The 14,477-nt window shown below is 31.7% G+C and overlaps 1 protein-coding gene across 1 annotated transcript in view; it reads right to left on the minus strand.

The window, feature by feature from the left end:
- The window catches only part of rk (G-protein coupled receptor rickets), a 30,289-nt gene extending 18,819 nt beyond the window's left edge, over positions 1–11,470 (minus strand). The window contains exons 1-4 of the mRNA XM_088269816.1: positions 11,405–11,470; positions 6,081–6,152; positions 1,701–1,769; positions 590–733 (exon numbers count right to left, since the gene is read on the minus strand). Of these exons, the coding sequence (XP_088125942.1) occupies positions 590–733; positions 1,701–1,769; positions 6,081–6,152; positions 11,405–11,454 (335 nt within the window). The 5' untranslated portion in view covers positions 11,455–11,470. The remainder of the gene's footprint in view (positions 1–589; positions 734–1,700; positions 1,770–6,080; positions 6,153–11,404) is intronic.
- Positions 11,471–14,477: the final 3,007 nt, after the last annotated feature.

A 14,477-nucleotide genomic window follows, 5' to 3' on the forward strand; every position in this document is an offset into this window, starting at 1 on the left:
TTTAAAACCCCTGCATTGTTGTCTATATAACATTTTGTTTAGCCTACCACCAGATAATGTCGGTAACAACGATACCCAGTCATTGGCCAAATAAAATAAACATGAAAGAAACTAAACAGTCGTTGTTTTATTTATCAAAAATTATATAAAATCATGGTTTTCAACCTATGTACATTTTTATTATTTTTGTTATTTACATAAATTGTATACATTTATTGAAAAGAAAAATTATAAAACATACTAAAAATATTTTTTTGCAGAGACACACCAAACCACCTTGTGTGTCTTGTCGGTGGAGTTCTTTTTACATACGGTTTTTGTTTGTTTTTATCTATTTTAACTTAATATACACACAAAAAGAGAGAAAAAAATCAAAATATAAACTATTTTACATTTTTCATGGAATTAACTCTTGATCATTTATCCATTCCTTTATTTTGCCTTTGCTCCATATTTTATTTTGACCTCTAACCTCCGTAACATATCAAACAATTAATGAAATAAAATAAAAGTATAATAGATATTACCACAAAATGATTGCCGAATCGATTAATTAAAGTAGGATTTTTAGACTGCAAAAAATACTTACAATTTCCTAAGCTTTGGTAAGAAGCTGAAGGCGTGAGGGTCCACTCCAACTAAAGGATTCCCTTTCAGTTCCAGAAGTGCCAATTTAGGGGATTTCTGCAGGAGACCATAGCCAATATACTTGATACGATTTCCAGATACAGACCTGCAATGATTTAAAATCATGTAATACATGTTATCAATCCGCAAGGTCTGTGAAATTAAGGCCTTACTCGCAATAATTTTTTAAAACCCTTACCGCACCCCAATGGTGCATAGGGCACTGCTTCATATAAACGCAGTGTTATCTCGATCGATCACACATGAAGGAAAGGTGATCAGCCCTCGACATCAGGTACCAGTCCAGCGTAATATTGAATAAATATTAGAGTGAAAAAATCACTCATATTTATTAAACCCCCTGGGAATCGAACCCGGGACCTCCAGAACGGTAGACGAGCATGCTGACCATAACACTACGGAGGTGGACAAAAATAGAATAATAGACTCGCAATAATGATATACATTAACCTTTCGCTGTATCGTGTATCAAAATTGTTTGTATTTTGTTTTTAAAAAGTTTTTCAATATTTTTTATTTGCTTTTCCTCTAATGTTTAGAGTTAGATACTACAGATTTTAAAATTATTATTTAAAATGGAAAAAATAATGCAATGAAGGGTTAAGTAACCGACTGTGCTTAGAGTTAGTCGTCACTTCACTTCCGATTTTTTTAGAATAAGACATTTTTCAAAGAATCTTACACACATTTTACAAACGATTATGTTGAGTTTCGACACACAAAACATTGAACATATATACAATAACTGGTCAGAATAAGTACTCGCCATAAAAAATCATAAAAATAATGTATTTAATAATATATAAGTTTTCTATCATTAAGTTTTTTTACCTGTTACCTAAAGCGGAGGGCTGATCACCTTTCCTTCGCGTGTTAACGGTCAAGATAACACTGCGTTTAAATGATGCAGTGCCCTATGCACCATTGGGGTGCGGATAAGGGTTCGAATGAATTAATGAAGTTTTTCATAATTTTGAAATCTTCTTTAAGTGTTTAGAATTTAAAAATGATTTTATTCATTAGAAGTTATGAAAAGGTTAAAAATAACTTACAGTTCTTGGAGATTTGGAAGTTGGTGTATGGCAGAAGGAATATCTCCCAACAGGTTGTCATCGAGTTCACTGAAATCAAATATAAAACTTAATTAAATCATGGAACATAACATATCGCTCACTCCTTTCAAGAACGTTATAAATAAAAAATCGTCAATTGTCAGTTGTGCATGTTTTCTGAATGCCCAGAAAATGTGCTATATCCCAGCAAAAGCGGAATATTTTTAACTTAGTATTTATCCAGAAAGTGTTGTTTTTGTATTTTGAAGAAAGGGAATTGTTGAATTGTTTTTTTAAATATTCTAAATATTTTTCAAATGGAGAAAAAATCTTCAGGTTTTACCTAAAAAAATCTGTTACAAAGTAAAATGTTCAATAAGTGGTTTGTTATTTATTTTTAATATATTGTACTATATTTTTAAACGTTCTCCTAAAAAATTAAATTTTTTATTTATGACGTTCTTGAAAGGAGTGAGCGATATGACATTGTTAGTCTATTAGAGTCTTATAGACAAATAATTAGACCATTGTTCCACCGCGTGTGTGCCGCGGCACACTGGTGTACCGTGGTGATTATCTATATTTTATCGATTGTTGCGCGGTAATCCTGAAATTATCCAGAGCATTGGTCTGTATGTTCCCGATAGTTACCTAAGACAGCGTCGGCATAGATTGTTTCACATTCCTATACACAGCACCAACCTGCCGATGGTTATGCCTGTAGGAAGAGCTACCGCTATATTGAACAATATCACATTGGATATTGATCTGTTCCATGTGTCCGAAGGAGTTTTCCGAAGCGAGATTGTTTTACACATTTAACAAGAGTCTTCTTGCGTAATTTTTTATTTGTTTTTTAATGTATACGCCTTAAATGTTTGTTTGTAATGTATATATTAATTAGTGAATAAATTGAATTGAATTGAATTGAATTAAATAGTTGGTGTGCCGCGGAAAAAAGTCTGGTTTTGTGAAAATAACACAACTGCTCCAAATTTTGATTACCTGTGCTCAGTTAAGTAGGCTCACGTTTCGCATTACACATAACATGTTATCATAACATGTTATCATAATATGTTATCATAATATGGTAAATATGCACCTCTGAAATTTCTTAATTTAGTAGGTGTACCTTAGTAGAAAAAGTTTGCGGAATACTGCATTAGACTGTATATAAATTTATGTATTTCTGTCAAATCCAATCAAATCAATTGTCAAATCTACTGTATCATTACAAACTGTCAATTTGACAGTTTACAGTTGATTTGAAGTAGGTACGTTTTGTCATTTCACAATGAGTAGACTGAATGACTATTATGCGCGTCGTAGATGCGGAGAATGGGCCAAAAATAATATTCAAATTTATCCTCTTTTTCAACGCAAAATTTTTATCACACATGCCATGAGGCATATTTTTGGTTAAATGACTGTCAATAAGCAGAATTGACGAATTTGGAAGGGAGAAAATCCAGAAGCTTTTGTCAAAAAAACGTCACTGTTTGGTGTGCTTTATGGGCAGGTGAAATCATTGGCCCTATTTAAAAAAAAAAAGATGTCGGCCAGAATGTTAAGGTCAATGAAGAGCTCTACAGAACCGTGATGACTGACTTCTACGTATATTAGTTTAATGGCACTGATGTGATAAAGCTGTGGTTTCAGCAAAATACCACACGGCGGATGCCACCATCAATTTATTGAGGCTTATGCTATTTTTTTATACCTCAAAAAAACATCATATAAATCGCAAATCTCTTAGTCCGCCTCCGTAGTGTAATGATCAGCATGCTCGCCTACCGTTCTGGAGGTCCCGGTTTCGATTCCCAGCGGGGGTTAAATAAATATAAGTGATTTTTACACTCTGATATTTATTGAACTACCCTGGACTGGTACCTGAAGCGGAGAGCTGATCACCTTTCCTTCATGTTTTAACGATCAAGATAACACTGAGTTTATATGATGCAGTGCCCTATGCACCATTGGGGTACGGATAAGGGTTTGATGATAAATCTCAAAATGTATTGTGACAATGATGCGGAATGCATGGAATCACGTGTCACAATACATTGTCAAAAATAGTGGTATTTATAAAGGAAAACTTATATTTTGTATTGATTCGGCATCAACTTTGTGAAATGACACGTTGATAAAAAATCTTGTATTTTACCATTAATTGCGTTTTATTTCATTACACACAACTAGTACCTCTAAAAAAATTCTATACAAACGTATGTAGGTAACGATGAACATATCATAAACGGAAAGATACTTATTATTTTTTATTAAAATAACTCCTGTAATTGGAGATAATCCAGATTTTGTGAACAAGTATTTGGACACACTCAAAATGTTGGAAAGATACTTTCTCAGAACTAAAAACAAACTTTTAAGAGAAGCATGAAAAGTTTAGTCCGTAAAATTGACGTGAATTCCAGAAAAACTTATCAAGTCGATAGTTTGAAATATTCGTGAGATGTTTTTATTTGTCATACGAAAACTGCATGAAAACTTCGAGAGTCAATTTCCCGCATGGAGAAAATTGAGAAATACATATCAAAGTTTTAAAAAAAAATTGGAAAATCAACACTGAATTTACAAGGTCTTATTTTTCTGTCAATATACACGATTATATTATGACATGTTGATTATTTTTGTAAAAATTAAACACTTGTATACAAACTACTTAATGAGTTTTATTATATTATACACTGTCCGCCTCCGTAGTGTAATGGTCAGCACGCTCGGCTACCGTTCTGGAGGTCCCGGGTTCGATTCCTGATAAATATAACTGATTTTTTCACTCTAATATTTATTCAATATACACTGGACTGGTACCTGAAGTGGAGGGCTGATCACCTTTCCTTCATGTGTAATCGATCGAGATAACACTGCGTTTATATGAAGCAGTGCCCTATGCACCATTGGGGTGCGGTAAGGGATTTATTATTATTATACACTAGTTTTGACAACTTAGAGATGTTTCGACTGATGGCGCCACCATCAGTCGAAATTCCAAATCTATCAAATAACAACTAACATGCGAAAGAAATCCAAATTGAAATATCAATGAAATATTTATGTTCAATAATGGGCAGAATGGTGAACGTTACACAATTGTATAAAGTGATAAAAGTGTATAAAGCCATGCAAATGGCAGGTCGTAAGCTCTGGAATGCTCAGACTCCTATCTTCTTGGTAGCAATGAGGTGAGATTGTATAATGTAGTCAACATTTTGTTTATTAAGGACACAAAATACCGAGTCCTCTTCTAGCGGAACGGAAGATCTGCTGATGAAAGTCAACAGTCCGCCTTCTCCTGAAGAGTTGTACATGGTTTCCCCCCAGTAATGACCGAATTTTATTTTTTTTATTAAATTTATTTAGAAATTTAACAGAACATTTAACATAAATACATTTACAATAATGAATAACAAATAAAACAGGCAATTGTAACATTCCAATTACAAAATTTCACAAATGTTAAATGAGTTAAAAGTAAACAGCAATAATAAAATATAACAAAAGTTAAGAAGATTCTGCCTCCGTAGTGTAATGGTCAGCACGCTTGGCTACCATTCTAGAGGTCCCGTATTCGATTCCCAAGGGGGGTAAAAAAATACAAGTGATTTTTTCACTGTAATATTTATTCAATTTTACCCTGGACTGGTACCTGAAGCGAAGGGCAGATCACCTTTTCTTCACGTGTCAAACGATCTAGATAACACTGCGTTTATATGACGCAGTGCCCTATGCACCATTGGGGTGCGGATAAGGGTTTTATTATTTATTTTATTAAGAATATTAATAGGCAGACTTCATTCAGATACGTAACTATTGATATGTAATTTGCATCAATATATAAATATCTCTTATGTGAACAAACCCAGCCCAGTAAACAAAAATTTGTATTGTTGGGTAATATATCCAAAATAAACAAGGTTTATTGGATTGAATTCTACATTTATTTATGTATATGTTAATACGTGACACTTGTATGTACAAGAGTGTTTGATAATGTCCTAAGAAGACGAAACGCGTCACGTATTAATATATACATAAATAAATGTAGAATTCAATCCAATAAACCTTGTTTATTTTGGATATATTACCCAATAATTTAATATGGAATTCTACCAACTGTCTGCAGTTACAATAAAATAAATTATATTCAAATGCTGACAAGTTCCTGATTGGCCCTCACTAGATTGTCCCTCCTGTTCCCAACATAGATTACTTATTTATATATTATTTAGTTGGAAAAAATCATTTAAATTGTCTATAAACCTTGTACATAATAAACAACGTAAATAATAAACGCAATTCCCATCTTTAAAAAAAAAGTTGACGTAAAAAATGATGTATTATTGGATAAAAGGTACTTACAGGATTTTTAGCGATGTAAGGTTTGCGAATGCTTTCTCGTCTATAGTTGAAATTCGATTTCTCTTCAGTAACCTGTAAAAAAATATAAAATTATTTTTCTTTGCTGAATACTACATGCTGAAAATTGATATTTTCCAACCTTTTTCTCATTCATACAAGCTTGGAATGCCTAGAAAAAGTACTTTGATTGAATATATATATTTTTTTTAAATATTTGAGTATTATATCGTTACGACTAGTTTCGGAAAAAGCTATAGATGCTTTCATCTATGGGTTTAAATAGAAACTGATTATATTTAAACCTGCTTCCGATACTAGTCGTTACAATATATGTAATAGTCAAGTGGTAAAAAACAAGTGTTTTTTTATAAAATTTAAAAATGTCTTACCACAAAGTGAATGCCGAAACAATAAAAATATAAAATAATTTCAATATATTGAATGTGAAATAACATTTTGAAACATATTTACAATATTTTGAGTGTGTCCAAATTCTTGTTATCAAATCTGGACGATCTCCAATAACGAGTCACAAAGTCACAAAAAATATTTAGGTATTTACAGGGTTTATGACCTGTCATAGGCTGGTTAAGCGATCACTCTACACACGTGCAACATTCACTAATCTACCCACAATTTGTTTAGGGTGGTTGTTACCACCCTACTCTAACTACTGGAACTCCTGGATATATTGATTAATCTCATGACACAGTACGTTGGCACAGCTTATTAACGTATAAGTTACATGTTTGATGACAACTATGGTTGAAATCAGTAAGTTTTTGCTAGCAGAAACCTTCGTGAAACGTATGTAAGAGTCTTCTCAAATTATTTTACATACTAGAATATATATCTTGTTATATATTTTACTAAGCACTGGACGACAACGTAAACTGATATTGACCAAAGAAGGGCCAAAGAAAAGAGAGTACAAATAAATGGAAGCCATGGGGTAAACAAGGTTTATTTGTAATCAAACAACTTTATTCGGAGCGACGTTAAAAGGATTACGTATTTCAAAGCTTCGGGATATGTCAACATCACAAAGGGGAAATTAATTTAGCGGACCAGACAAGAAAAGCTTTTACTTAAACACCCCGATCTTTAAGACGAATGAAATCATGTTTAGATTATTCTGTTGCGGTTTTTTTTAGTTGGGGTTTTTTCAGTCAAACGTCGACACGAACAAGAAATACTTCGGATCTACGGGAATACTGTAAAAAAGCGATTTAAGTTTTTAACTAAATATATTTTGGTGATATTTTGTGGCACTGTTTAAAAACTTTTAAAATACATAAGTATGTATAAAACACAAACTTTTTGTTTTTTGATTTGAATAACAATTTTTTGAATATCATAAGTATAAACTCAAAGAGAAAATATGAAATTGATATATAACTATATTAAGGCACTTCCAGCATCTGGAAAATTGTGGATGGATATCATGATTAAGGAATAAACTAGTAAAAAAAGGATAAAACTCTACTAGTACCCAACTGTGATACCTGTTTTACCCACAACGAAGGTTTACTCCAAAACACATATCGCTTACTCCTTTCAACAACGTCATATATAAAAAAAACTAGATGTCTCAGGAGATCGTTTTTAAAGTTTTGAAATATAATAAAATGTATTAAAAATAAATTACTAGCCACTTATTGAACTTTTTACTGTGCAACAGATTTTTTCAGGTAAACCCGGAATTATTTTTCTCCATTTGAATAATATTTTGTAAATTTAAAAAAATAATTAAACAGTACATATTCTTCAAAATTCAAAAACAACACTTTCTGCCCTGTAGCGGGTAAATATTAAGTTAGAAATATGCCGCTTTTGCTGGGATATAGTACATTTTTTGGGCATCCCGAAAACATGCATAACTGAAAATTAACGATTTTCAATTTATGTGACGTTGTTGAAAGGAGTGAGCGATATGTGAGTTGAATAAGATTTTTTTATATCAAGCAGAGACCTTCACAAAATATACATATGTAAGATTCTTACTGAATTATTTTACATACAATGAGACGCCTGAAAGTAAGTTTGATAGGCCGAAGGCCCTGTTAATACCCAGACTTTTTAATCTCCATATTGTTGAGATATAAAAAATTCAAAATTAAAACTATTAAGTGGATAAACCCATAGTTGTGGCTAAACATTTGGATACTCAAAATAAAGTGGGTACGAAATAGCAATATTTTTCTAATTCAGCTTCAATTTTCCCTTTGGGTCCTTGCAAAATATTTAAAATTCGTTCTCACTTTACATAATTGCACCTTCATACATTCATACATAGATGAAAACGAAGATGTACGAAATCAGCACAAAATGAACAAAAAATATGGAAGTAGAAAACTTAATTTTTCATCATATTGACAACTACACCAACAAGACACATAAGGTGGCTTGATGGGTGTACATAAATAAATATGAAGACGTATGTATGAGTGTATGTATATATAAATATGTATTTTTAAGAAATAAAAGAAAGTCTGTAAAAAGGAATTTTTATTTCAAAAGATACAGCGAGTGTAATTCTACGCCCAAAGATGTGATGAAATAGAACGTTTTTATATACGAGCAAAATAATTTTCAAAGAAACTCTTCATAAACTTAATTACTCCGACTTACCGCTGTAGATAAATTCAAATTAGTTTCATTAAATGTGCTGTGTGATGTTTTCCGAAAAATACGAGTAATAGGGGTGAAGAAAATTAGAGGGTGTTGCGTTTACCAACACGCTGAATTATTTTTGGCGAAATAATAATACAATGCGAGTACATTAACACGGTGACACGAAACTTGTGGGTACTATGAAAACTTGGTGAAAAAACGAAAATTTTTATTTGTTCCAAAAAAAAATCCAATTAACTTACTTAAAACTAGCTCTAACCATCACCGTTTTTTCCGGCAGAGGTATGCAGAGTGAATGCAAATAACTTTATAAGATAAAAATAAAATACAGACTTCCAAATTCTTCTTCGTCTATTTTAAGATATCAAAATGTAATATTTATATCATGGCACCTTACTAGAGCCCAGAGAAGCCGTGTACTTAGCTTTGTTAACATGTTAGCGGTGGTTTGCTTTGTGAGGAATGAAGAGATAAGGCATAGGACGCAGCAAATCTTGTTCACAACTGTCGTCTTGACAATTGTGAACAAGATTTGCTGCGTCTTCGATTAGGAAAGAAAAGGCGATTCAGTTGGCTTGGCCATGTACTCCGCACGTCTCCCAAGATCCATAATCAAGCTTGCCTCACTTAAGCAAGCTTGCAGGGTGCATAAACGCAGTGTTATCTTGATCGTCAACACATGAAGGAAAGGTGATCAGCCCTCTGCTTCAGGTACCTTAGGCTACTTTCTGCCTTCTACTTAGGTTTAGTTGAGTATAAGAAAATTGTATCTTTTATCTTTTTTTTATATCTTTTTTTTTGGAAAAAAATAAACTTAATGTAATCTATCCGTCGAGTTTTCCGTAAAAATGTCTTAACACATGATTCTTCAAAAAAACCTTATCCGCACCCCAAGGTGCATAGGGCACTGCATAATATAAACGCAGTGTTATCTTGATCGTTAACACATGAAGGAAAGGTGATCAGTCCAGGGTAATATTGTATAAATATTACAGTGAAAAAAATCACTAATATTTATTTAACCCCCCCCTGGGATTCGAACCCGGAACCTCCAGAACGATAACCGAGCGTGCTGACTATTACACGGAGGCGGACAATATATAAATATAATATAAATGAATAATACTTATATCTTTACTCACATGTTTGGTGACACCGTGTACATTATTTCGTTAATAACGTAATTCAGTAAGTGGCTTAAATGGGTGCTAATTGTGTTTATAAGATTTTACGGCGTATGTACTTAGGATGAAAGTAAGTATGTACTTCGATGTTTTAATAACGCAATTATGTTGCAAATTATAATAATTGCCTTCTTTTCATGTTACTTAAAAAAAACATGATTATTTTCACCAAAATAACATTGTAATACCTCCCCTTAATATTTTGAATCAGCATACTTTAAAGAAATATGTACGTATCTTTATAGAATTCTCCTTAATCAATTTTTGGAATGCTACTAAATAAAACATTAGACTTAATATTTTACTCTTTCACCCAAATTATGTATTGATTTATTATTTATACATCAGTAGACAGAATTTTAATTTATGTATTAATTGTTAAATTAAATCAAACACATATTTTTACAGTATACTCATAAAAGCTGTGTTTGATTAAATAATTTATAAATAAATTAAAATGGAGTTCTACAAATTAAACGCCAAATCAACAAAAATACCCTATTGTATATGTTTCCACTGATAAGAAATAAGAAATAAAAATATAAAATAAAAATAAAATAAATAAATAAATAAATAAAAATAGCTCCTACCCCCTCTTCAACCTTCAACGTCCCAAGGACCCAACTCTAAAATATAGAATTAGCTTCACATACGGTGTTTGAAAATGATGCGGAATGCATCGAAACACGTCGGCTGTCCAAACTCAAAACACAGTAATGGACAATTTTTTTGTAGTATGTTTTTTTTGCATTTTTGGACTAAGTAGATTCTACTTAGTCCAAAAATGCAAAAAAAAACGTACTACAAAAAATGTCCCTTACTGTGTTTTAAAATTGGATAGCCGACATGTCATAGTAGATTTTGAAAAAAGTGGTATTTACTAAGTAAAATTGTTTACAACATTTTGAGTGTGTCCAAATACTTGTTCACAAAATCTGGATTATCTCCAATTACAGGAGTTATTTTTCTTTTTTTTTTTGTCAAAAAATAATAAGTAAAATTGTAATTAAAAAAGACAGAGTTTTACATAAAATGAGACAAATAGTGATTTGATCACTCCATTAAGTTATAAATATGAAATATTAACTATAAATTATAATTAGTATTCAAAATATTTTTAAGTGTATCCAAATCCTGGTTCACAAAATATTTTTGAACATACTCAAAAATGTTGTGAATAAAGAACTGGTTTGGTCTGGTAAAAGTTGAATGAAAATTTAAAATCATGTTTTCAGGAGTCTCCTAGTATGTCAAATAATCCGGTTAGGATCTTCCATACATCTAAACAAAAGGGTCTTCGCTAAATAAAAGCTTTCTCAAACCAACCATAGACGGCTCCCGTGCACATAAAAATGAGATTTATAATATATGTATGAGTTTCAAAAATTTGAGGAGTGTAGTTGTAAATAATGGGTCCAGTCTATAACAGGCCATAACCCCTGTTAAAACACAGACATAATCTTCTTCGTCTTTGTTGAGATGTCAAAATATTATTAGTATACTTACAAAATAACCAAGTGCTGCATGGATGAAAGGGAGCCAATTGGAACGTCCATAATCCTGTTGTACGCCAGATTTCTACAACAAAATTAATCAAATGTATTTTTGTTTTCTAGGGATGGAAAGATTGATTGTTACAGAAGTTCAAAAATGCCATAACAAGGTGAAACCATTGTCACAAATTTTATTTTTATGTGTTTATAAAAATCACATGACTCTTAAAATCAGTGTGTGATTTTCATATTTAATAAATAAATCAAATGGAATTCCACACGTTAAACGCGAAATCTATTAACATTTTTCTTAAAACAATACTAACACAATAATAATAATAAAAGCCTTACCACACCCCAATGGTGCATAGGGCACTGCTTCATATAAACACAGTGTTATCTCGATCGATTACACATGAAGGAAAGGTGATCAGCCCTCCACTTCAGGTACCAGTCCAGTGTAATATTGAGGGAAAAAATCACTTATATTTACTAAACCCCCCTGGGAATCGAACCCGGGACCTCCAGAACGGTAGACGAGCATGCTGACCATTACACCACGGAGGCGGACAACTAACACAAGGAAAATGTAAAATATAAAACAATAAATGGGTCTAGTAAATAGGTATTTAAAAAAATAAAAAGTGAGAAGCAGGTTAAAGGAAACAAATGAGAAAATATAACTACTTAATCACTAACACAAATATCTGCCCATGAAGTATTTTTACAGTTCATTCATTTTGGATCCCTGACTGGGTTCTATTTTATATATGTCAGGCAGCTGGTTAATTTGGGTATAGGCAATAAACAATTATAAAAAAAATGGACGTGGATAATCGAAGAACATATGGTCCATCAACGACTCTTCGACTTCTTTACGAAGACACACTATCAAATAAGGATTCTAGGACTACGAGCTGAGATGTTATCAGATTAAAAATAATTTGATAACATGGTTTCTTAACATCGATAACAAAATAATGTAAAAATCAACAAATAATACTTATTACACTGGCCCACAATTCACAACTTTTATTTTGTAACTGGCATGAAAATACCTGATTTTTGTGCACTTTGCATAGCTGAATTCAAAAACGAAAGCAAAAAATAAAGCACGTCAGATTTTATGGATATTTTTGATTCTGATATTGACTGAAGTTTATCTTATTATTTATGTAAAAATATGTAAAAACATATAATGCTATCGTATTCAATATTAATAAGTAAATATATATAAACTGTTACTCCATAATTATCAATATATTTTTTTAATCCTTTAGACCTTAGACTAAAACATGTCTAGATACCAATCACTATTGCGGTTTCAACGTATGGGGTCTATACAAACAATAATATGACTGTAACATCAAAACTTGACGTGATAAAAGCTTGTCACACTATACACTTTGAATAAGAACGATTAATTTAGTTCAAATCAGTCAAAAAATTTATTTCTTGAATGTTTTTCGCAGATACTTAGTGGCACATTTTATAAACTTTATAAAATTAAAAGACTTTGTTTTAACCACTTTTATTATTATTAGTACACGTTGACCTACCGGTTTTCACAAGAACCTTGTCATCATCAGAGTTTATTAAATTCTAAAATTTTAAAAAACATTAAAATATTTATAATTAATTACGTACGTAATTTACGTAGTGTGTGGAAGTTTTTGGTAAGGTAATTAATTATGAGTATTTAAACGTTTTTAATATTTTGGAATTTAAAAAACCCTGTTTCGACAAGTTCTGGTCAAAACCGGTAGGTTAAAGTGTACTAATAATAAAAAAGTGGTTAAAACAAAGTTGTTTAATTTTGTAAAGTTTATTAAAAATTCAGTTACAAAATCATTGTTGGCCAGTGTTATCAAATAAAAAATCACGTTTAAACAAGTATTATCTAGTATTATCTACTTCAATATCGATGAAACAGCTCGCTTTAGACGTTGCAAGTAATAAGACGGGTAGTCTAACAAACATCGAAACATTACAAAGCAGTTTTCATAGGAGAACAATTTTGAAACTGTTTTTAGTAGCAATGTCAAAGCAAGTTAAAAGCACAACGAGACAGAGAAGCACATTTACAGCCAATAGGCATCACACACATTTAACACTGTACAGAAGAAAAGTTCAGAAAAATCGAAGCCTTAAATTTAAGAAGGTTCCAATATAAATATCGTATTTTATTTTTTGACTCATCATATCCTATCTTTCAAGAATCATCAACGATAGTATGATTTTTAACCCTTACTGGTCCAATGTCGAATCTCATTCGGCATCGATTTTTTTCCTTTTAGGTCCCATGTTGGATGTTATTCGACATTTTATTCATCATTTTGGATGTAAACGAGTATATATGTATATATATTTTGAGACACAGCATCATTTATTCCACTGAGAGAATAAGGTACCTTAATATTAGCACCCCTAAAAATATAAAATTAATGTTTCATAAAAGGTATTTTATCAGTTTAAAAATAAATTGAAAAGATTAATCTATTTTTAATTTCGAAAAATCATAATTACCATTCTCTCTTAGGCAGAGGACGAATTTCACGGTAAATTGACTCCAAATGGAAAACCAAAGAATTTTTAATTCGGACGAGGTTTCGGAGCGGATGATTTATTAATAATAAGAGAGAAAAAGTAAATGAAATAGAAGTAATGTGGGGATGAAAGAAATATCTACGGGAATAATTGGAAGAGGAATCGTAGAAAAGGATGGAAGAAACTGGAATAAACTCATTACAATGGGAATGACGTAATAGGAGATTCGAGAAAGATTGATAAATTGATTTAATGAAATTTATTACGGGGAAAATCTTAGTAGCTCTTATTAATAAAAAAAACATTTGAAGCAAAATTATATATTTGTAAATGGATAAGCATTTATCCGCACCTCAATGGTGCATAGGACACTGCATCATATAAATACAGTGTTATCTCGATCGTTAACATATGTAGGAAAGGTGATCAGCCCTCCGGTTCAGGTACCAGTCCAGGGTAAAATTGAATAAATATGAAAGTGAAATAATCACTTTTATTTATTTGATCCCCTGGGGATCGAACCCGGGCCCATTTTCCCA

This window comes from Brachycentrus maculatus, unplaced genomic scaffold (genome assembly GCF_059751285.1).
Source record: "Brachycentrus maculatus isolate JH-2025_06_01 unplaced genomic scaffold, ASM5975128v1 h1tg000364l, whole genome shotgun sequence".
Taxonomy (NCBI): Eukaryota; Metazoa; Arthropoda; class Insecta; order Trichoptera; family Brachycentridae; genus Brachycentrus; species Brachycentrus maculatus.